General features: G+C 37.9%; 1 protein-coding gene across 1 annotated transcript; it reads left to right on the top strand.

Moving 5' to 3' along the window:
* Positions 1-969: 969 nt before the first annotated feature.
* On the top strand, positions 970-6,699 carry LOC135073622 (delta-sarcoglycan-like). The gene is made up of 6 exons (XM_063967781.1): positions 970-1,084; positions 3,630-3,924; positions 4,363-4,576; positions 5,093-5,285; positions 5,585-5,708; positions 5,947-6,699. Exons 2-6 carry the CDS (start codon positions 3,676-3,678, stop codon positions 6,127-6,129), a joined length of 963 nt encoding a protein of 320 aa, XP_063823851.1. The 5' UTR covers positions 970-1,084; positions 3,630-3,675; the 3' UTR covers positions 6,130-6,699.
* Positions 6,700-26,191: the final 19,492 nt, after the last annotated feature.

The following is a 26,191-nucleotide window of genomic DNA, read 5'->3' as shown; positions in this document are numbered from 1 at the left end:
AACTCTATGTCTGAAACATAAACTTGCATCCTTAAGTTCCCTTCGTTTTATTATCTACGCGTTTAATGTATAGTTACAGTGTTAATAAAACAGAAAATACTATAACTACACCAACATCCATCAAAAGTATGTTACGTTACTTGTACGGATAAAATAAAAAGCCTTACAAACATGCAACACTTTTAGAAAAAAGCTTGCGTCTATGAAAAGATAGAATCCAAGTTTTCCAAAGTTTTATTTAAGTTGTGAAGACAAATCAACACAAATATTAGTAGTTGTTCAAGTGAGTTTAACATTAAAAAGTACTTACATTTTATTATTTAGACAAAATATTTATAATTTATATTATGTCAATATTCTATCTTAATTAAAAATTTGTAACTACGTAGTAGTAGGTAAGTATTCGTAGCAAACATCGTAGCACTGTCGGTATTAAATATCGTAGCAGCGCCTGTAGTACGGCTAATGCTACGACATTTCCTACTGTAATGCTACGATGAGAGGACCACAGTTGTGTTAACTAAGACTTAATTTTCACTACTGAAACAGTCACTTTCTTTGACTTCTAGTAGTAATTTATGAAAGTAACTCAGTGAACTTTAGAAAATAATAATAATCTTAAAATGATGCAACATGACTGCGTGCAATATTTAAGTAAAATATTATGGTTTTGTAGATTGACTACCTTCTTACTTAATAAAGGACACCCTACGAAACCCCAAAAATATTGTACATACCCATTCTCATTCGTTTATCCCGGATGCTCTGCGATAACAGGGTCGCATCAACGTTAAATATTAACGGGCTTTGTATGAAGGTGTCAGTTAATGACACGTTAACTAGAATTTGTAATAAAGGAGAGCACAGCTGTAGCAGAGCATTCCCGAGTTATGTCCCGCGCGAGACAGGCGCCCGATTAAAAATGCAGCACTTCAAAACGAGCAGGAATCGGCACCGCGTCGCTGGCGCACGCCGCCGCCAGTGCTGCCTCGGACGCGGCGCGGCGCGGCCGCGAACTAGTCGTGCCCAAATGTGATCCTGTGGTCTTCCATGTGTTTGTGATTGTGACCTCCAAAATGACAACGTAAGCGGCTTGCAAACATATAACCCTACACTATTAAACATTTTGTTCTGTAACATAAATAACAAAGCCCACGGCCGTTAAATTACAATATTAACGCCTCCCCGATGTAATTAGTCCAACACCAAAACGAAGTCGCGGCGCGTTACGATCGTCCGCCGAATCCGTAAATTAGGACGTTAGCGCGAAATAGGGTACAGTTTATTTTTAAAACATTGGAATCAGATCGATCGTGGTACCACTGACATTCATAAAACAGAAACGCGGCCAGTGGGAGACAGGAACGCTGCAAACGTCGGTATTTTATTTACGTGGAGAGCACGGCGATACCCGTTCCGGTTCTATTTTCGCACTATATCGTTTATTATGAGGGCCGACACGCCGCGGCATACGGTCGCGCAGGCCACTCCACTGCCTGATATTATATTCTGGAGCACGCCGCCTCGCCTCGCGCTAGATATTTCGAGTGTTGCTTCTACCACCTATGAATTTACCTAGTCTCAGTCACAGAACACGCCCGGTGCAGCCGCCCGCATCGCTTAATAAACCTTTAGCGATAATATCGGATTTATTTGTCTAGTTTCTCGTGGTTGCGCGTTTCACGTCAGAGAGTTGTATGTGTAAACAACACAGGATTGAAACCGGATTTCGCTCTATGATTTTCATAGGACGGTGCGTGTATTGTGTATTATTACTGACATACCTCACTGCATGTATTGAATAATATGGACTTTGTTTCGTTTTGAACAATTAATTTGTTTCTTACCTCGTAAAAGCACCACACTATGCATAAGTTTTCATTTAACTTGATACTCGAGCTAGCATATATTAAACCACTGGAATTGCTTTTTTAAACCAGTAACTTCATTAAGTGTTATATTGCACAGTGCGCAATTCTCGAATGCATGCGTAAACTTTTATTTTAACTAGACTAACGAGATGTGAAGTTTTATGTATTTGATGTTTAATGTTTTGCTTTTAATAAAAACCTCTATTTGTATATTTTATAAAATTTGGTACCGTTTAAGCGTTTTGTTTTAATTCTAGCATATTTATGGTTCTCATATTACCCAGTAGACATTTAGTTACTTATTTCTAAGAGGCATGTAAAAAGATAACAATAACTACACATCGTAAACGAACCATCTTTGTGGCTCACGAGGCTATTGTATTACTATGAAAAGCTTTAGCCTCAAAGCTCTACGCCGCACACAAGCATATGAACATCTAATAACTGCACACTTTGCGTCACTATTTCTGGCCATAACGCAATCATGTCCACAGCTATCTGCTTCGAACGTGTGTAGAGTAAACGGCATTAACACGTGTCTTACCTGAAATCCTAAGCGAACGTACAATCAGCCGAAATAACTGTCTGGAATCGGAAAATAGCACCGGTCGAAATGCAGTTCATTGCTCGACCGTTTAATTAACACAGACCAATCGTCTGTATTCCTAAATTTCACTGCATTGCACTACCGCATCTGCCTCTATCTTCATGTTATTGTGATATTTCTCATTTTTCACTTTAGTTAAAAAGTTAAACTTATAAATTATCATCGCAGGCTTTAAGAAATACGATGACTAATACAATTTTTGGATCATTATCCTTTGTTCTAATTTAAACTATATAAAAAAAAGAATACATCAATAGTAAGGCAAAATTATGCATCATATACTTATTACTAAATACATGGTGTGGTGGATACATCACTGATTTCTATGTAAAATAGGTGCCTATAATAAAATAAAATATCTTTTCAATCTAATTTATGTATAGTACAAATAAAATCGTTCAATGGCGCACCAAAATTGCCAATGTTCCGACACAGTCGAATATTACACTGAAAGGAGCTAAAGCATTGATGCGAAAAATAAAACTACCAGTAAAATAAATCGGGGCGAACTAAAAGTGCTATTCGTGACAAAGTATGGAGGTAACAATAGGCCGGTTTGCAGGCTGTTATAGTGTTATTAACGATATTCAGCCTATTTAAAGGGTATTTTTGAAAGCCCCTGTGTTATATTCATTAGTCGGCGCGCTCCGCCGTTCATTAGTGCACTCGCACTAGTGCGCTTTATCCGCAAGTTTTGTCTCGTTCCTACCTTGTTTTTCATTCAATTACCAACCAACTAATTGAAAAGTCAAGAGTTGTCTAGCTCACAAATTGATTACTACTAAACACATCGAAGAGTGGAAGTTCACTACACACAACTTCAGAATCCTTTGTATTTGTAGTAAACTACGAGTATAAATTAGTTTATTATTTCTAAAACTAATTCAAAAGACTTTTCATTACATTAAATAATTAATTAGTTCCAACGTACCTAAAGAGTCTGTGACTAGGTGCTATGATATCTTTTATACAAAGTACATATTAATTAAAAATTGCTGTTCCAACATTGTAATTTTTGTGCCGCTTTGTTCAATATTCTCTAAAATTGTACTACAGTACTACGGCTGTAGGTAGTTATATGGATACTTACGTGCACAATCATAACACAGTCCACTTAGCCAATTGACAATAGATGTAATCCTTTGTTACAGGATTACGCAGATCTCCACTAAGCGGGTTAAGTAGCGGTCACGCAGCATGAGCGTGGAGGACAGGAGCGCTAGCACCAGCACCGGCGTGATCCGCGGGTGGGGCTGCACGCCGACCGGCGACCCGCCGCCCGCCGCCGTCTGCGAGGGGCGAATCCCCGCCGCCTGTCTCCCCGCCGGACTAGTCAGGGGCTGGAGAAGAACCTGCCTTTACGCCATCATAGTGGTGTTAATGGTGCTGGTGTTTCTAAACATAGCGCTGACCCTCTGGATTATAAGCACGTTGCGGTTAAATGCGGTTAGTCTAACTTTCTAGAAATAGTATGAGAATGCACTAAAACTAAGTACAAGAAAGCTCCCATTGTCTGTGTACGCTTCGATCTTTTAAACTACGCAAGTTTTGATGCAACCTAAACCTAATTCCGAGAATAATAACACTTTGCGAAACAGGGGCTAGTCGTTAGTATTTTATATGATAACTAGCTTTTGCCCGCGGCTACACCCGCGTGAAATTTTGTGTCACATATCGGCATAAATTATAGCCTATATGTTAATCTGGGTTACAAACAATAATACTGTAAAGTTTCAACAAAATCCGTTTAGTAGTTTTCACGTGAAAGAGTAACAAACATATGTACAAACTTTCGCATTTATAATATTAGTAGGATAATACTCGTAATACCTACCCTATAAGAATGTAGAGTTTCAGTAATCTCAATCATGCTCTCCATTGTAGAATGGCATTGGCCCAATCAAGATCATCAAGAACGGCATCCAGCTGGACGGGCAGGCGTGGGTGGTGGACCAGCTGGCGGTATCAACAATCTCCTCGGCGCCCGCGCAGCCCGTCACCGTGCACTCCTACCGCAACTTCAGCGTGCTGGTCTCGGAACCCACTTTCGGGAACAACAACACTTTGCGACATGTGGAACTGGCCAAGTTACTAATTAGTATGTATTTTTTATGATATTTTACCTTTATGACAGTCATTTTGACTCCTCACTAACTCCTAACGAACGTCAGCGTCCTAAAGTTGATGGCGTCACGCTTCCTTCCTAAAAATATACTTTAATGCCAAAATTTTAACACTAGGCGAACATAATGCCATAAGGCATTCTCATACAGTTTACCTTCGGGTTATACAAAAAAAAAATGAATAAAAATTAATTTGCTAACGCCCAAGTGGGTCAAACTTTACGCCAGCATTATTTTCAAAATAATAACTCGAAACCTATAATAGCTGTAGCTCAGCTTTGTAAATTTCGGATTAATCCGCTTGAATAGTGGGGTACTGGGGTCGTCATAGAATTGTAAATGATACAGTTTTCAGTATCGTTGAAAAATATACACGACACACATCTTTTTTGCCTCTATAATATGAAATAGGAACGGATAAAATGAACCGTAAGTAGATTTATGCTTTCAAGTTGCTAGAGGTTAATTTACATAGTGAATAAATATTTCAGAGCGTGACAGCGTAGTGTGTAGCGGTCGTAAATTTGAGGTTCGCGACGCGCACGGCGCCAGCGTGTTCTCGGCGTCGCGCGACGAGGTGCGCGTGGCGGCGGATACTTTGGCGGTGGCCGGCGCGGGCGGCGTCACGGTCAAGAACGCGATACAGGCGCCCTCTGTACGCGCGCCACCTGGATCTGACTTACAGTGAGTTACATTCAGTTAGTGCAAACATAGAAGCATATTCGTACCTTTGTAACGGAGGGAGAGTTCCAAGACAGTAAGCTATCCGATGAGACTACTCGACCTTCACTGTTTCGATTTTATTGAAGGCCAAACTGTAGATCTAGACTGTACAGGAGTTGCAGTAGTGGGACGATATGATTGCTTGATTCTAGTTTCTATACGCGCGCCACCTGATCAAGCCTTGGAGTACTTAGAAATAGGCTTATTTTAAAACTCATCTTACTTTTAGACTTAACTGGGTTTTCTTATTGCTCTTGCAGGTTGGAATCATTGACCAGACGCCTGAGCTTGAAGGCGCCGCAGTCGATACATTTCGACAGCAGAGCGGGCAGCATGGATATGACATCACATGGCGATATAAAGTTCAACTCTCTCGTTGGATCAGTAAGTTAAGCTTAACTTCGCGTTACACAAAGATCAAATTAGTAACATTGAAATAATATTCTTTCACTATTCCTTTCACCACGGCCAACAACAAAATAATATACCTATACAATCGTAATGACAATAAAATACCAGTCAAAAGGAACAATAAATTGACTCTCCTTCATCTTCGCCTTATTGCGCTAAAAATATCGAACATTACGTGTTATTCGTAAATAATCACATATTTTTCTTTCAGATTAAATTCGATGCTCCGAACATCATCATCAGTAATCTAAAGGAGGCTAACGTGACAAACAAGGCTCAGAAGAATATTAGAACAATGAAAGTTTATCAGCTCTGCGTCTGCTTGTCAGGGAAGCTGTTCCTCGCGCCACCTGACAGCGTGTGCGCCTCCACTGATGACGACATGTGCCGATGATGAGCGACGTCACATTCAAAATAAGAACTTTTTGAACTGATAGTAGCATATCCGTAGATTTGAAAATAGAACTCTACAATACAACTGAGAAGTGAATTCTAATATGCCAGTGCCTAATATTGAAATGTTTGTTTGATGAAAAATAGAGATTAGAATGGACGAATAATTATAATCTTTATTGTACCTTATATCTTTCTATAAAACCGTTTTAATGGTTGTATTTAAAGTGAACACGTCACAGATTTGAACAATCGAATTGACTAGTCATAGATTAGATCTAAATAATTGCTATATTTTAGATTGTACCAGTGTGCCAAATATTTTTACCTAAATGTACCTGGAATTAAGAATTAAATATTTTAAGTTTAATTGCGTTACACATCTTTAGCAATAAATAATATTGTGATCATTAGAGTTAGGTATACTAAGCACTCTTTGAACTGATACTAAAGGATAAGTATCTTTAATAACCTGAACCGCATATTGAATTTCCTTTAGGAGGTTCTGCACCAAGCACTTTGCACAATTATATTTTAGTACAACAATAAAAAAATAAATTTTACAACTTAAGGGTGTTTTCTTTGTTTTACATGTTATGTAATAGTTTATAGCTGCAACACCTTTCCCGGTTAGAATCCAATATCAAACATGCAAATGAGAAAAGTTTTAACTACAACTATTTATATGAACTTACTTTGTAGGTATGCCACGATTCCGAAACTTGAAAAGTTAACACAATTCAAAACTACACAAGTTCGCTTTTCCTACTACTTTGAAGTAAAAAATGTTTTTTTAATGTCACACTTTTCTGGAAAGATTGTTTCTAGTAGGTAACTAGTTGGCAGAATTGAAAAATTCTAAAAATAAATTATTAGTCGCTGACGTTACAAAGTAGAGACAGGGGTTAAAACGAATTGGCTCAACTTGGCTAGGTATACATCCAAACATGTTAGTACAAATGAGCTCATCTTGGTTTTTCTGCTCCCCTCGGAAGTCCACTGTAATCAATCTAGCGGGTCACACATCGCGCGCCGCGTGTGCCGCCGCCCTAATTGAAACCGCAACGACTACATGCAGGATCTGAGTGAACTGCATTTTGTAGCTGGCTTTTTTATTCTGCCCGACGACCGACCGCTCCTAACGAGCGGTTGCAAAAAGTCACTAATTTCACTTTCTATTTAAATTCACGCAGGATTAAATGCACATAAAATTCTTGGTAAAAATATCGATACAACTTTATTTCATCCAAAAATAAATTCTTCAACTAGCTGTCAATCATTCATTTCGATTGTACTTTTTGACTTACTTATTGAAAATGTAAATAATAGGTAGCTCAAGTTAATAAACATAAAAAATGTTATCATACTTACCTATTAGTAACCTCCTCCTTTGTATCTAAGACGATTATTGTGTAAAGATTAGCTTGGAAGAACTTGCTACATCATTATTTCTCCATTAACTTCAACATCAATTTAGTACCTGTAGGCACAATACCTGCCTACACCTACCTACATACATAATTTCCTGAAAGAACAATGGGGCGTTTAAAACAGATTCACGCACGTACAAAATACATAAGGATGCAGATTTTTATGAAAATCGTTTTCCCTGCGATAAAAGACAATCGTCGTCTCTGGAAGAGCGAGTTGATCGTACAACCCATAGAAACTTTTATGTTATTTGTTTGCGTTTCCTCGCGGGCGAAGGGCGCCGTCAACTGTTACAGTTATGTGTGACTTTTTAGTTACGCGTCGATAAACAAAGGCAATCGGCAAAGGTTGGTACAATACCTTAGGAATCACACACTTAACTACACTAGATTTATATCTCCTCTATCTTAACATTGATTGACTCACTCAATCACAACCATTTTTGGGTATCTCTATTCAAAAAGTTGAGGAAAACCAGTGACCTTTGTTAGCTCTATGTATTTTTTTAAACACGCAATTTTTGTAAGTTTTTTTTTATAGCATTTGTGTAAATCTCCTTCAATATTGTTTAAAATGCAAGAGAAGGTCATTACAAATCTACACGTAGGTACACCAAATTGAAAAGAAAACGCACTAAATGCCAGTTCCGGTAAAGTAATTGCTTGACTCTGTGAACTGTGGGATTGTGTCTATAGGATTATAGTAAACATAAACATCTACAGCTCGCAGATAAATACACACGTGCTCTCCAAACATACAGGGCGGTGAAATCCAAAGGTTTAGCCTGGGGCTGCCTAGGCCCATCATTGAAGTAGAAGAAAATATATTTTGTCACTATTCCATAAGTGCATGACATTAATAATAATGTCATTATCTCAAGCTATCATGCAGCGGTCAGGCCGCCGAGGGTTCAACTCTGTTTACGAGTCTCCGGGTGGCGTTTAACCGCGCTCGCGGCTGCCATTTTATTTGATCACTTCCCACTAGGCCACTCCAGACCACAAGCACACTTGTGTACTTGAGATACTGTTTAAAAACACAACTTGGAAGAATGGATTTATAAAAAAACACAACGGCATATTCACGCCTAATCATCCATTAAATCCTGTCCAGATTTACTGTATCCAAAATATCTCAACAGGCCTACGCTATTAGATTCATATTGTATTAAAAAATATAAAATACCGACCCAGATCGCTTTCATGTAAGTGGGTACGAGCCCAAATATAACATCGCAACCAATGCCAAATTTTCTTTTAAAGACTCGCGTCTTGTACAGTCTAGTAAAATTCGATGTAGAGAAGAACAAAAAAAGGATAATTTCAAGTGTTTGCACTAAATCAGCCTGTTCAAGATTCTAGAGTAGAGTAGACACACAAGAGACGACACTAAAACAGAACTTATATTAAATTACGTAGGTGCAAACCAATATCTTTGCATCAACCGTTTTTAGGCTTTACATAAAATATACCAAAATAAAGTCATTGTGAAAGAGAACGAAGAGAGAGGCTCTCCTCTCTGGAAAAATGCAAGCATGCAGCTATTGTAGCTATTATTGCAAAAGCTACACCAAGCAGGTTCACTTGAAACTCTTGTTGCGGAAGCGCTGCGACTGAGTTTCGGTTTTAGCAAAGTGTCCAGCGGCTGGAGTTCAACGACTTGTCCACATTATGTAGATGAGGCCGCAGGTGTCCGTTATGTGGCCCGCGCGCCGCACCGTATAAAAACTTCGCGTACAAAACGACCCTCACTCACTATTTCTAGGTGACTCCGCTTGTTTGCCTCGACAGAAACAATGATACCTCCTACCTGCAACTACAATATTACATAAATGCGAAAAATGAATTTATTACGCAAAAGCTTTAAGGAGTAAAAACTTACACATTACATTGTTTGTTTTTCATTAAAATATTTTATGAACTTTTTCTCAACAAGTTTCAATTGTTTTGAGATTTTACTAATCCACTGTAAAAAGTTACGAATAAGCAAAACTAAGTTACTCTGGTTTATATTTCACCAACTAACGTCGTTGGTTATTTATAACTAACTAACAAGAACGAAGTAGCGCCATAAATTGAAACAAAGCAGTGAATATAATAACTGCAAATATCAGTTTTGTGACAAATCGCTACATTTGGTGTACTCGGATGACAAATACGGCTGTTAAAGCCACCTGCCCGCGATACCTGTCTGGGACTAGTGTTTGCGTAATGTGCACTGATACTACTTTTATTAATAACAACAATAAAATATCAAAAATTCGGTATATTTGGAACTGACTTTAAAACTTTAAAAACTATTTTTGTAAGAAACTTGTCTTACGTAAAGGTTAATGCTGTATTTACTAAAGATCTGTAAAATGCGGTAACTACTGCGTAGGGTTTTCATATATTTTTTAGATAATTTAAAAAAAAAAATATTTTTCCTGGTACAAAAAGTTTTAATTCAAACATAGAATGAATAAGACGAGATGAATGTATTTTATGTTTATTTAATTGTTCGCGAATTTCGCACCTGCCTCTCGCCATAATCACACGCGCGTATTAGGTTTTTGAAACGCAAATACTTATGCTTATTTACTTTTTGAAACGCATGGAAATTATTTTAATGGCACTTAATTAATACTGTAAGTAATTCATGTCAACAACCTAATTAGATAGAATTTTAAAAGATGTCATAAACTAAAGGCACTGGCGTCACCATATCAACAGTCACCTTTGGTAGAGTCGAGAAGCAGTAAATAAAAGTCGCCTTTCGTAAATATATACCATAATTAAAATTTCGCATTCAATAATCACATCTACTACATTTCCTATAAACTGAGATTCATAAATTTTAAGCATAAAAATCATTAATAAAATGTCAATCAAATCCCATTTCCTGCTTGCTCACGTCCAAAATGTCTATCAGTCTTACTTAGTAAAGTTGTTTTGTAATTTTGTTTTCCACGAATTTTAGGGCGACACCAACGACGCTTCTGACGGTGATAAACGTTCTGGGAAATAAAAATGTTATTAAATAATTTGTGTTGTTTAATGTGGCCACCACCTACCTGCGCATAACTTGTGCCCACCTACCTAATATCTCTACGCGCTGACAGCACGCCGCGCCGATGCGATTCATTTGTCGCGCGTTTCATTCAATCTTTTGCTGCGTTGCTGTAAGACAAGCCGACACTTCCTTTGTCGGCATTATACGCCAATCCCACTTTGTCGGAAGCGGCAACTTGGCCGTTATTGCGGAATGTTTCACCTGCAACATACTAGCGGAACGCTCCATAATAACATTTACACAAGGGAAATTCAAACGTCGAACTATTTGAGCTTTCGCCCCAAAATGGAATTTCTTTGTTACGTGAACGATAAATATTATATGAACGATGTGACAAAAAGTCAAAGGGCAGAGTGCGCAACTTTTAAATATTAAACGTAGCACAATATTTTTTTTCTTTTGTCCAACAAATACGGGCATTTATGAAACTCAAGCGAACCTATTAAATGCGAGTGGGAACTGGTGAATGTTTCAAATTAATCAGGGCTAGAGTACAATCGGCTCATTTGCATTTATACGAGTCGCTCGCGCCCGCGCTCGGCCAAACCGCATCGATATCTAAACGGTCTTGCTCCGCCAATGTATAAAGATTCCTGGAACCAAACTGCATCCGGCGTCAACTTGCAGTTCTATTCTATTTTGCGAAGTTAATTATGTAGGTACACTTCTGTAATTAGACGAATCAAAATAAAGAAACCTAAAAGTTAAATAACTATATTAAAATACTGATATGTGCAAGTATCATCTCATTACTTAGGACTTATGAGAGGAAAAATAATAAAACTACATTTACGAAACTACAAAGAAAATTCCATTTTACTTTGCTAATATTTTGTACTTGCCTAAGCATAATACAAAAGGATCAGCGAACACTGAAATGCCGATCCAATCGTAAAAGCTCTGCCTACTCGATATTTATGAAGGGTTAAGCGATGAACATGCCATTCGTCACGGTCTTGTTACAAGGAACACTTATTGAAACTGCTCTTAAGTGTTGTCCTTTTATGTAGGTACTCCATAAATGTTTGATAGGGCCATCTCGGGAAATCTCTGTCTCCATTCGCAGAGGGTCTGCAGTCAAATAAAACGGGAATCCCAAATATTATTCCGCGACATTTTCCCTGTTCCTTCGATGTGAACTTTTATTTTTATGCTCTTACGAATTCTTATCAGAGGAGAAACACACTCTCGTAGAGCTTTCGGTGTACTAACTTAAATCCTTTACCCGAGAATGCAGATTTCGCCTGAAATCACATTTCAGACCGTTTTCATACTCTTTACAAGATTTGAGGAAACGGCTTTAAGATAGGGTAGACGTAACGCAGTTTCTGCGCTCATTTGCGATATGCATGATGGTGTTATGGGGCCACTCGAGTGCGAGTGGTGTCCACTAGATCATGGAGGCGACGGGCGGCACAAATTTAATTTAGCTCTCGACCGCACGGCCGAGGATAAGTCCGCGCTCCGGGTGCACTACTGCTCGGAACTTATTATCGCAACATACTATGTAATTACATCTAAGTAATACCAAATGAACCAGACGGAACGCTATTAGTTAACTTAAAATTTATGAGTACCGATGTACCTACTAATAAGAATCTCTAACACATATTCTTACATTTAGAACTTTTACTTTTTATATTAAATGGTTGTCAGAAAAGTAGTAAAATAAATAAAGTAACCTTAGTCAAAATACCGGGATAATCCACGCTGACATACTGACCACGTTCCTTCTTTACCCAAAGGTGAAAAAGTTTAAAAATAAATCTTGCAAAAGCGGAAAATCACTGCGCCAACAACAAAACAAAAAAGTCGCGGGCAATCTATAATAAGTATTGTACAAATAAATATAATAAACCTCAAGTAAAACTTAATGAAACATACGAAACGCATTTTCTGTAACGCAACTACGTGCCCTTTTGGCTACGGGACCGCAGCGAGCGGTAGCCGCTTGGTTCCTCTCGTCACATATTTCAGCGGCGTCACCTACCCCATATTAGTATGCCTTGCCACAATAACCGAAGTCGAATCACAAAAGATTTCCGGAACGCGACTTGCACAAGGGATGAAAGCCAACATTGTGTAATCAGAAGGGTCGCAATCTCACCTCATCCCCTCACCACTGTGTCGAACACTGCTTCATCAACAAGGGCTCTTTCTACTCATTGTGACATTTCGTTACTCGAAAACCTACAACCAAATACGCCTGAACAAATATTACAGCGCTACACAATGTTCATAAATTGGATACATATTTTTGCAACTTAATTATTGCGGTGATATGTTTACACTCGTACCTAGTTTAGGGATTTTGAGGAATATTACAGCACTTATACTGAAAATTACTATGTAAGCACAACCTATGTGCATGCATGCCCCATTAAAATGCTCCGTGCCCATCTAACACAAAAAAGTTGTGTTTAATCGTCCAATCGAATTGCATACCGGAGGCAATGACTCTACTACAGAAATCTAAAAGAAGGGATAAAGGGTTTTTTTAACCATGTAAAACGTAGAGATAGACTGGATATTCACTCCATAGACATCTCGGAATAAAGACAAAATATGTACATATTGCTGAACATAGGCCTCCCCTAATGCTTTCCACGTTGATCGATTGGTAGCGGCCTGCATCCAACGCTTCCCTGCTACCATTACGATTTCGTCGGTCCACCTTGTAGGTGGACGTCCCACGCTGCGTTTTCCGTTACGCGGCCTCCATTCCAGAACCTTGCTGCCCCATCGGCCGTTAGTTCTGCGTACTATATGCCCTGCCCAACTGTAAGAATAAGTTCTAAAAGTTAATGGCACTATTTTTACTCGTAGCATGAACAAAAAGCTCTTGAATGTTTTGTGACATAGTATTCAATAGGATGTGCGATTTCTTGGAAGGCTAGTCGTTGAAATACTTTAGAAGTAATTTCTTTTACACAGAAAATTCAATTTCTTTAAATAACTTTCTATTTTAGTAGATATTTAGGTACTTGCAGTTTTTCTAAGAAGTTCTGACGAAATGACGGTCCTTCAAATCATTAGTAAAAATATGTCGAAAATAACGAGCACGCATGTCGCATATCACTCCGTTACCGCGGCCGACTGTCGTGGGAATATTTATATCGCACAATCTTGTGACAAGTTATCAAACACAAACGACGGATCTCGAGCAAACATCGCGTTGCTGTTATTTCTACAAGATTATTTCTTTGATCGAATATTTGTTCAAATGGCTTGATGGTTGAAGGCGCGACACAATATTGCTGGAGACGTTTATGCCACAACGCGCACTCCTCAAGGAGCGCCGCAATAGTTTCACGTTTGAATTTCTTGAACAAACGTTATTACTGCTCCAATGGCGAATGTTCCGCTGAAACAATTCGCAATAGGGGAACTCCTACGTCAAAGGGAAAGAAGATTGCCGTATTTCGGCGTACGAATTTAAATGCATCTAAGCAACTTTGAAGAGTTGTCAAGAAGAATATTGCATACAATACAACAATTGTTTTATTCAAATATCCCAGTGCAATGATTGTGTCATCACTATATCCATAGCCGAAAGTCGCAGGATAATAGGAAAAACAAGGGTCAGTCTCATGACGTCGTAACTTATTCCCCAAAGTTATTACTTCAGAACAAAATAATTATTACATCTTCCACCCATAGATATTAAAATATGAATTGTAGAGACGAAATAATATTCGTATTACGAAATAGCTAGTCAAAATGATCAATTCCAAGTTCATACTCCTTTCGCACACTGCGTGAAACCGTAATAAAGCAAATTATAAGGAACTGTTGCAATTGAGCCGCAGGCAGCAATTAAGATTTCAAAAAGCCTTTTTGTTATAAGTTGATACTCAGTTAAGTCCCAGAATAATTACTAGAACAATGGCACAAAAATCCTGCTTACATTATTATTGTTTCATAACATTCCTAAATATTAAAACATAATAAACTATGAAGAAGATCTGTTAGTGGATATTCAAAACTTATGAGTTTTGAATGTATGTGCTTTTATTTCTAATTATAAAAGAGGTAATCTTATTAAACTTCCGGAATATTAAACTGTTTTACGGCCATAGCGTTGTTAATTACGTGCCTCTATGCCAGTTATTAGCCACCTTCCCGAAGGGGTGCGCCTTAAAAATAATAATATAGCATTTGGGTAAGAAAATTGCCAACCGATGGGGGGCAGATTGCGATGAGGTACCAAGAGATATCCGCAAGCACGTAGCTAATGCGAAAGAGGCTCATTACATTGTGTTGACACCGACAAATGCCCCTTTACATATTCTCACTGAGATCCCGAAGATTGAGCCATGAAATTGAAAACGATCCCTTTGAAGAAATTTATTCCAGGCACGAACTGCTCTCCCACTCTGCGAGTAGGAGATTTGCTCGTTTATTTTTATGAAATTATTGAAGAAACACTCAATTCTTGTCGCAAGCCAACGCGGCTCGCTCGTTATGTTATCATAAACTTTAGACAAGTTTAAAATCACACGTGGAAACATTTGTAGGAACTACCTACTTAAGTAATAATAAAATTCACTAATTAATTGTACGACATATTAATTATAAATAATATGTCAGATTCATAAATAAACTTAAATTTGTTGTTGAAACATGTTCTTTCTATTCCCAGTCCTACAACCTTATTGAAAATTATAACGGTAATAAAAAAAATAATGGTAAGTACCTACTTCTTACCTGCCTAGTATTTAAGTAGCTGCCTATTTAGCTTCTCAACTCTAAATATCAAACATATGGAAACTCAATAAAATCGAGCAATAGACGTCCATGAAATTGAAACCTACTAAGTATTTATCAGCCTTATAAATTACTCAAATGGAAGTTTCTGAAGGAATTCTCCAACTTCACAACAATAAAAACCAGAGGGAACTGCTCACTACTATTTTAAGCTTTTAACTTGCTTTTAAGTTTAAGAAGAATTATGAGTCGGAATTGAAAGGATGTAAAAAGTTGAAGTAACTTACAATACTGTTTAATGATGGAAACCCTTTAATATCATTTTGATAATACAGATATTTTCACAATATACCTAAAAGGTACAGTATAGTTACTTAATAGTTATCTTAACTATTAAACTATCTTACTGACAAGATAATTCTGATTAGAGGATTAGATCTAATGTGCCTTTTTCACAATCATAAAAAGTAGAGTTGTTCTTAAAATAATCATAATAACAGTTCTTTAGCTATTGAAAAACTGCAACAATCCCATGTCGGGATTGGAAAGATATGTTCGTACGACCATTTCCCGATTTGATTTTAACTTTACACTTGCTGTGGCAGATAAACGGCCAAAATGATGTATTGCGCAATAAATTTGTTTATGTTCGTAGCTCAATTTATACGGCGCGGGCACAACTTTTGTACTTTTTCACCCCGCTTGCCAGCCACACGTTCTCTATTACTCGGGACTCCCGCTCTCCATTATCTCTGTGACCGAATTTGTTTTAAATTTCCTCACTGTTTTTTCAACAAAAATACGCATTGAGTTGCACCCGCAGTATATTTAGTACTGCAAACAAACTTTCCTGTGCAATGTTTTTTTCACTTCAGCGACAGATGTTCGCAAAACATCAGTCGTTGACTTTTTCACAATTTATACTTCCATAAAATGTTCAGTAACAATATATTCGGAAGCACATTTCTTCCTGGCCTTTAACGTCATAACTGGCGCGTAATGACCTCATCGTATAAAGAAGTAAAAATATCGCGAACGCAATTCGTCATGTCATTATGCAAGGAAAGGGCGAACTTTACGAGCATAATAACGTGAGATGTCTGACTCGGGCCCGTGAATGTGAACCGTTCTTTATTGTGCCGTGTTTTATGTGAACGATTAACCTTTTAATGCGAGCCGGCCGCGCGGAATTAAAAACTCCTCGAATTCTGTTGTGTTACCAGATTTCTAGCATAATGTGTGTTATTCATAATCATAAACACACCCAAACATGCAGTTCTTTTCAAGCATAAAATATGAACAAATGTGTAGGCGTTCAAATATAGATAGATACATACATATCAAATCAAAATCATAAAAACTAATCAATCATTTCATGAATTTCTACCTCGCATTTTATGTATATTTATACTTAGTAGCATTTTTACATGATGATCTTCATGTAAACCAGAGTTTGACAAGTACAAAAACGCAGATATAAAAAACCTGTAAGTAACGAAGAGATCATGAACCCATTATCGAGGCAGGTACCTACTTATAACAGCCGAAGTAACTGTAAAATTGCAATCTATAAAATCCCAAATTGTATTGTAACTCCTCTAGGGAGGGAACTTAATTTGTTTTTGATGAATACTGCCTGATCATGGTGTTCTTGTCAAATCATGCGGTTAATGAAGTTTCTTTCCTCCAATGTAAGAAAATATCCCTTCTTAATAGTACCCCTTTCTGACTTCAAGATAAGCACCAATCCATTCCATACCTACATCATCATACCACTAATGTGAAATTAATTAAAGTATCATAAAAATAATTTACTTGGGTCGGTAATTCGGTACATAACCACAACAATAACACAAGGTGGTTCATCAAAAACCACTGATTTTATTCTACTTGTGTGTCATTGGTAAAAGTGACACGACGCGACGGAGGTGTGAACGTGCGCGCGAGGAGATGCGGGTCTCCTCATCAATGCTCATTGTGCGGGACAATGCGCCAATCGCTGCTGCGGTAGGCCCTCGCGAGACAAGTAGGACCCATAGACCACGGTCTTGTTAGGCACTCATTTAAAATCTGTTGACGACAATAACATAATTATTTTTAAAATTATTGTAGAAATGTAATTTTAGTTCACAGTAGGTACGAGGTCTCAAACGATTCTGGTTAATAAGTTCTAGTTTTATGTTTACAATATCTTCAGTTCATTTTGTTAGTACGAAAAATATTTTAATTTGGAATTTTCCAAAGCTTTATACATGTTAGGCACTCTTTTAAATATTTATTATTAATTTTAGTCACAGCGTTGTATTATGTTAACTATGAGTGGCTGATAATTTTAATTTTATTTCACTTGTAAAACCAAAATACAAAATCTTTTTGCTAAAACACTTAATCTATTCAAAACCCAATAGGCTTTCTTATATAAGTACAACCTATCAAAAAGGGTTGTCCCCGTGGGATTGCCTGTCTAGCAGCTTTGTTTGAGGTCGCGGGCGTTGATGGACCGCGGTGGAAACTACTACCCTTCATTGAGAGAAAATTTCATTAACGCCTGACATGTTCAATTATCGAATGGTTTGATAAGCACCGCCTGGGCTTCACTGATACTATGTATCGCCCTTGTATATTAAATAGAACACGATATCTGGCCTAAATGACCGGCAGACTATATTGCATCAAGTTTGTGACGATAGATTATTAGATGGATGTTATTGATGTATACACTTTCCCACCACTGCAACTTCTGTATATCCAGGATCTACAGCTTGGCGTCCAATGCAACCCAACCTATCATATAAGTATCATTATATATAAGTATCTGTATACAGAGGCTTATTAAATTCAAATTCAGAAATTGGAAGAAACTCAGTTAGTCCAGTCAATAAAGCATTATAGATGGAAAACTGTAGAACACAATTTCTGACTTCAGGACTTTACTTAGACTAGTTAGGAGGTGAACATAGCAAAAGTCTCCGCCCTTATCCCTTGAGCCTGCGGGGAGAGGGGGTTTTAAAGGTGCCACTTTTCGGTTTTTCGCTTAATCCTTGGAAACTATGCGTCCTAGTGACATGACTACTTTGAACCAAAAAAAGCATATTCAATTTGCTACAGGTGAGATAGACAAGTTTTTCTATAAATTGTATAGTTATCGCGGCATCTGCTCTAGAAGGTCTGTAATATTGGAAATTTTATTTTTGTCTTACATGTTCCCATCAGGAGAAAATCGACTAAATCAACATTGAGCAATCATTCTAGACATGCGGGAGCATGTTAAGCATAGTTCCAGCGAGGGGACTACACCGTGCGTATATTTAGACCAGTGGTTCCCAAACTTATTTAGTCTACTGCCCACTTTGAGAATAAAATATTTTTTAGCGCACCCCATTTTTGTAGTCAAGAGTCGAGCTCAGTCGATGTCTAATGCCCGTTTTCACTATCAATCCCTAATTTTTAAGTAACCCCTAAGTAAACAAAACTCCTGTTATTTGTAACCATAAGGATCACTTAAAAATTAGGGCTTGATGGTGAAAACGGGCATAAGAGTCCTCCTAGTAGATGACGCCTCCCAAGCCTCTACACAACGTCCCGATTTTTTTTCTAGGTCTCTTACCGCCCCCCTTTAAGCCTGCAGCGCCCACAAGGGGGCGTTATCGCCCACTTTGGGAAAGACTGATTTAGACGAATCACTTTGAGCCACTTTTGACTCCTCATCACTCAAAAACTACTGTGCATTAACACTTCAAATTTGGCTCATGTGTTGAGACTTGCAAGATATACATAAGTTTCAACCATAAATATACCTCAAACGGTTCTTTAGATATTGACGTCCAAAAATCTACAAGTCTGACCTATAGACCAAATTCTAACCACTTCCAGGTGACCTCGAAGGTTCAAATTTGGCATCCAGAAAGGTAGTTATGTAAATACAAAGGAACAAATAAAAAACCAGTAAATTTTAACATTTCACATGTCGCACCCTTAGAATGAAAGTGACTTAACTCAAAATTCCTGTTACTCTCGATTTCACCATAAACTGACCTTATAAAGCATGCTCTATATCCCTGTATAGATAAAGTGACCTATCTCTTAGTAAAGGCAGAGCAACGCATACTTCGGTCTCTTTCACTAGTCCCGCTTTTCATGTATGCATATTGTGTGAAAGAGGCAGAACTAGTTTTACGTCTGCGGTGCTTGCAAGTGTACGTGTAAAACATTGGCGGATCTCGAATTGTATCTGTTTATTACAAAAATACTGTAAAGGTAAGTTCATGATTTTTTTGTCATAAAGTGACCTTTTAATAAATAGGTCTGTATTTAAACTAAATATGTTAGAGTATTCAGTGTTCATTTATGGATTCGGTCTGTTTAGTTAAAAATATAAATGAAGGATACACGACACTTTTACGAATAGGACTATTTATGACTGAACGAACCTAATTTAGTTTTGATATTTTTGATATTGCGCCTGTGTAGAAGAAAAAATAAAAAGGACCGATTAACATATTTTTGGAATATGTCGCTTTAATATAAAATTTGTTTAAGATATGTATGTTTTTAAAATTGCATTTTATGTACTTAAGAGTTTAATAAGTTGTGTTGTTTCAGACTTTACTTCACAAGTCTACTAGTAAACTAAGAGCTAGTGAACGCCAGACCTACGTCATTTTATAAAAGCTGAAAGTTTATCAGCGTATGCTCCCAATATAGGTTATAATGTTGGTGAATTATGAAGTTTGGGTCATGGTGGCTTTGGGAGCTTTAGAGCTACCCTAAAAAACTGTCTGGCAAGGAGTTGGAACTGTCAAAACTGTGTGAGTGTTGGGGAAAATATTTCTAATTATTGCCAAAATATTAAACAAAAAAAATCAGATTTTATAGTATATCCTATATTGGGATACGCTGACAAACTTTCAGCTTTTATAAAATGACGTAGGTCTGGCGTTCACTAGCTCTTACTCTATAGTCAAAATAACATCAAGACGAGTTAGTTCAAGATATGTTTAGTTTGATGGTAATAACACCTCCAAACATGCAAACTGATAATGAAAACAAAGACAGAGAGCTTTTTTCCCTCGGGGATGACGGAGTCAAACAGCTTCTGAAGAGCCTTTAGTGCCGGCGCTCCACCTGCTTTCAGAAGCTCAGCCGTGATTCCATCATCACCCTGTACCTTGTTGTTTTTCAGGTGTTTGAGAGCCATTCTAATCTCACACAGACTGACGTCCGAGATATCTTATAGTGTCGGGTCAATCTAGCTCTTGGGTCTTCGGCTAGATTTGTGATCAGGTGTGCGTACACTCGTGATAATTTTCCGTAGAACCTCAACCTCTTCGAATATCTCAGGCCCCGACGAGATGACTCTGCCATCCTCGGTCTTCAGCTTGGTCAGTTGGCTTTGGCCAACAGACAGATCTCTTGCTATAGAGCCCTTGTTACGCTCAGTCGCCTCTTTAATTGGGTCTGTATCGAATTGGCGTAGGTCGCGAGTTGAGTATACTTGCAGAACCAAGTTTCTTCTCTCTTCCATAAGTTGGTGAGGTCAGAGATCTTTTTGGTTCCTTTTGAACGACGGGTTTTAATGAACTTAGACCCAGTCGTTTGGGCAATTCCTACGAACCTGTCATTGCATTCGTCCACATTTCCGTAGTCTCCTAGGCATTTGAAAAGATTTTGCAATTCGAGATAAAAGCTTTCGGGGTTTTGGAGCTGGATGAGCGCTAGGCAGAGCGAAGACTTCATCACCTTCATTGGATTCGCGGAAGATATCGTAGTCATGCTCGATGGCTTCTCGATGTATGAAGAGCTTCTCAACAAATGGTTCTTAAAATGAACATGGACAAGACAAAAATCATGTCAAATATCAGTGTTGTAACCCACACCTCTGAAAGTTAGAGACTACACTCGAAGTTGTTGACAATTAAGTGTACCTGGGACAATCCAGTTAGGTAGGTCCAACTTCGAGAAAGAGGTCAACCGTCGAATTCATCTCGGCTGTGCTGCGTTCGGGAAGCTTCGCAATATTCTCACGTCCGAAATGCCGCAGTGCCTCAAAACAAAAGTCTTTGACCAGTGTGTGTTGCCAGTGACAACTTAAGGATCTGAGACGTGGTCGCTTTCTATGGGCCTCATAAGAAGGCCCGAGGGCAATGGAGCGTGCTATTCTCGGAGTCTCCCTGCGCGATCGAATCAGAAATGAGAAGATCCGCAGTAGAACCAAAGTGACAGCACGCAGAATCGCTAAAATCATGTGGCAGTGGGCGGGGTACATAGCTCACAGAGTTGATGGGCCGCTGGGGCAAAAAAGTTCTCGAGTGGCGACCACGAGTTGGAAGACGTAGTGGCAGGCCCTCCACTAGGTGGATCGACGATCTGGTGAAGGTCACGGGAGGTGCCTATGCGGGCGGCGCAGGACCGGTCGTTTTGGAAATCTTTGGAGTAGGCCTTTGTCCAGCAATAAGTAAACGTCATTCGGCTGAAACGAACGACTAAGAAGCAAACTATACCCTTGGGCTATACTTCGGTTAGTTTTTTTCATACAAAAAGGCTACCTTATAGCACCCAATATCTGAATGTGTAATTCGAATTATCCGAATTATCCAACACTGTCTTATTGCTCACCTACCTACACCAAGAAATCTTTCACCCAAAAAGTAGTTGGTAGTGTACATCGTATTGTAGTTAGTACCTAGATAATTATTTTTTTAGGTTTGGTTAGGTACCCGACAGGTTAGAGCACTTGCCCCCCCCTGCCCCACCGTGGCTACGCCCATGTTCACTACCTTATATTCACATAACATTAAGTATAGTAATGACTTATGTCAACAGATTCATTTGCAATATGCGTCATAAACAGACTTAATTAATAAAAAATCTCATCAATTTCAAAAGTATTTTGTAATAAAGTGACCTAATTTAGAAGTACTTTATATTTTATGTCAAAATATATACTAAATAAAGTATAATTACAAAAAATACTCTGCCAATGTTAACTCAAAAGGTTAATCAATAAATCTACTTAAAATCAATCAAATGCGACGGAACACGAAAGAGATATAGTAAAATGTATTCAAGACTACACTTTTTTGAAGACTTTCTTGTTCATTTACCACAAATTGCATTTTTTGGATTCGGTCACTTTCATTCTAAGGGTGCGATGTGATAGATAGATTTTACTTAGTGCTCTAAATATCGATTTTTGAACGTCAATACCTAAATAACCGTTTGAGGTATATTTATGAAATTTGAAGCTGATGTATATCTTGCAAGTCTCAATACATGAGCCAAATTTGAAGTGTTAATGCACAGTAGTTTTTGAATGATGAGGAGTCAAAAGTGGCTCTAATTGGTTCGTCTAAATATACGCACGGTGCAGTCCCCTCCATGGAACTAGGCTTAACATGCTCCCGCATGTCTATAGTGTTTGCTCAATGTTGATTTAGTCGATTTTCTCCTGAAAGGAACATGTAAGACAACAATAAAATTTCCAATTTTACAGACCTTCTAGAGCAGATGCCGCAAAAACTATACAAGATATAGAATAACTTGACGGTCTCACCTGTAGCAAATTGAATAAGCTTTTTTTGGTTCATAGTAGTCATGTCACTAGGACGCATAGTTTCCGAGGATTAAGCGAAAAACCGAAAAGTGGTACCTTTAAACCCCCCTCTCCCCGCCGGCTCAAGGGCTAAGGGCGGGGACTTTTGCTATGTTCACCACCTAACTAGGCTAAATAAAGTCCCGAGGTCTGAAATTGTGTTCCACGGATTTCTCTCTACACCGTCGTTAAGGCATTCATTGACTGGACTAAGTCACCGTTTTCACCCTTTCGTTTAAATTCAGGAAAAAGAGCTTACAAGATATGTAACTAACTGCCAGTTAGGCAGGTAAAGTCCATGCACTCATATCATTTCTCATGGTCTATGTATAGTTCACAAGTGCAACATAAGCCTGCTTCAAAATAGATGAATAATGGTGTCACATGTCGGCAACTCGTTGTTTAATTTTCCGCTTCCCCGCGTCCAATAGGGGAGAGGGGGGCAGCTTTGGACAGGGGCAGCTTAGAACAAATGAATTTAAAAATCACTGGTTTAGGCTACAATGGTATAAATCATAATTTATATTGCCAGCACTGATGCGCATAGCCGTCACATCTCATTTTTAATATCTAACTGTAGGTTAACCGGCAAAAGTGGTTTTTTGTTTTTGACTGCCAATTTCGCACTTTTTTATTTTGGTTCTAAGGATTTTGTGGACGTAGTTTTATAAAATAGTGAGTGGTTTGTTTACTATATGGAAGCTTAAATAGTTTCAATGAAGATTTGATAAGAAATTGCGATATAAAAGTATGTTCCGTTATTAAATTTATGTTTTTTTCTGGAAATATACCCATGGGGCAGCTTTGAACGAAATGGTTGGGGCACCTTTGAACTTTATAAATTTTCTTTTTTAAGTGGTATTATGAAACCTTAAGTTTTCTAATACTTCGTAGAAGGTTTTTACATAAAAAATAAGCAGATTACTTTACTGTGACAGATAAAATTTCAAGCTGGGTGAAGTCCGGGCAAAAGCTAGTTTTAGTAGTTGATTGATATTTTTTAAATTATGCAGTTTTGTCTTTGATGTGTCATTAAACAGAAAGTTTATTAGTATTTAGTTAATTGATATATCTTATATTTACTTTTTTTTTAATAATATCCCTAAGTTTTGTGTTACTTTGTACAGAGTGATGTAAAATAAAATAAACATGTTAAATTGATCCCAAATGACACTGATCATTTAAAATTTTGTTTATTAATTATTTTAAAAATACACATTCATAAATATTCAGTTTTATTTCATTGAAAAAAATACTAATTCAAACTGCCCCAGGCGTGTTCAAGGCTGCCCCGACTACGGGGCAGTTTTGAACGTTTACATGTCTGTGCAAAAACCTAAATATCTTAATAAGCGTTCATGAATAATTAAGAAGAACATCATTATTTTGTTGTGTGATAACCATGACCTCTATCTAGGAAGAAAAAATTAATGAAATCGTTCAAATTTGGAAGATATTTAATAAAGTATGAAAATTGTTCAAAGCTGCCCCCCTCTCCCCTATTTATATCATCAGCCACACAGTATGTACCTTGGAGGTCTGTCAAGTCCGTTAAATGAAGTTATTACCCAGTCCCAACTATTAAAATCAAAATCATTAATTCGATGCATAAATACTCGGTAGGTACCTACTTACTCCATATTTGCGATTTGTGCACCCAGTAAAAAGAAAATCATGCAAACAGGACATTCGTAATGTTATGAACAAAATGCAACGAGATGTCTTAAGGGAGACGCAGAAGTAATGAACTGTCTCACAGTTTAGTTGGCACTTTAAACGAAATGCTACTTTTCAAGGCACATTCTTGTGGAGTAAGATAGATAACCCTATAAACAAAAATAACTATGTACAGTCACAGAATGAAAAGGTTCGTCAGTTTTCAAATTGATTCCTTCAACGAATCGCGAGCACATATTACCTTTTGAAACTATGTTACAGAATAATCTCGAGTTAGAGAAAATAATCTTTAACTGTTCGTCAGTAAAGTTCAAAATTATTCAGATCAAAGTTGTTTGACGATTTATCTTGTCAAGAAGATTATTATGATTGATAAACTAAAACCTTCTTGTTGGTTCAACCTCCTATTATTATTTCTTATAAAATAAAAAACTATTGTCAATTGGTCAATGTCATCATTGCATTGCACTGATGGAATAGAAAAATAAACAAGCAAAACCTTATTCGTTAGCAAACGTCATATTTATTTAAATGTTAGCAGCACTGTTTCTTGCACTGTTATGTTGGCAGGTTTGACTCTTACAGTACACCTAGTGCAAGCGAAAACCGACACTAAGGTGACGAACCTTTTCATTCCGCGACTGTACTTATGAGTAGGAAAGTAAGTGAACGGAACGCGGCGGGTTCGAATCCCACCGCGCCGCTCGACTATTGAGGTGAGAGAGAAGCATATTTAGCTTACCACGAGGGACTAACGGGAGTATTTGAATTTTGTGCAAAAACATATTACTAATATAATAATATTTTTTAAAAATATATACAAATTTTTTAACAACTTCCTAGAGGAAAATAAATTGCTATCCTCATCACAATATGGCTTTCGATCAAAACGCTCTACTCACGACGCAGTGCATGAATTGACAAACTTTATTGCCCTTAATCTGGACAATAAGAAAAAAGTGGTCGTTATATGTCTAGATCTGGCGAAAGCGTTCGACACGGTCTCTGTCCCGCTCTTGTTGAAAAGACTGGAGCAGATTGGAGTGAGGGGGGTGCAGTTGGAACTGTTTGCCGACTATTTATCGAATAGGTACCAGAGAGTGAAGATTGGCAATTATTTATTTATTTATTTATTTATTTAAACTTTTATGCCAAAATAAATTTGTACATAAGGCGAACTACTGCAGCCATGATCTCCCCGTAACGTATGGAGTTCCACAGGGCAGTGTGCTTGGCCCTACTCTCTTCCTTACTTACGTCAACAGCCTATGCGAGCTCGAGATTGCCAACGGGAGGATCATCGCTTTCGCAGATGATACAGCGCTCCTTTTTCAGGGAGATTCGTGGTCGGATGTGTTTGAGTCAGCGCAAAGGGGATTTAATGCTGTTACTAAATGGCTAACCCACAACAAGCTCACACTAAACACTGACAAAACCAAATATTTAGCATTTGCCAGTAGGAAGACTACCCTACCTGAATCGGACACTCTGTCAATAGTAGCTCACCACTGCCCGAGGGATGTGGATAATGTGAACTGTTCTTGTCCCACACTCTCTAGGACTAACACTATCAAATACTTAGGAGTAATGATAGATGACACCTTAA

The sequence above is a fragment of the Ostrinia nubilalis genome, chromosome 7 (genome assembly GCF_963855985.1).
Source record: "Ostrinia nubilalis chromosome 7, ilOstNubi1.1, whole genome shotgun sequence".
Classification (NCBI taxonomy): Eukaryota; Metazoa; Arthropoda; class Insecta; order Lepidoptera; family Crambidae; genus Ostrinia; species Ostrinia nubilalis.
Note: the sequence above shows the minus strand (reverse complement) of the source record. Positions and strands in the feature narration are given on the sequence as shown.

Bases quoted from the DNA above. Each gene is read 5' to 3' on its own strand.
- LOC135073622 (XM_063967781.1), top strand. From the start codon at position 3,676: ATGAGCGTGGAGGACAGGAGCGCTAGCACCAGCACCGGCGTGATCCGC. The intron at 3,925-4,362 runs GTTAGTCTAACT...TCTCCATTGTAG, and splicing joins GCACGTTGCGGTTAAATGCG to AATGGCATTGGCCCAATCAA. The intron at 4,577-5,092 runs GTATGTATTTTT...TAAATATTTCAG, and splicing joins ACTGGCCAAGTTACTAATTA to AGCGTGACAGCGTAGTGTGT.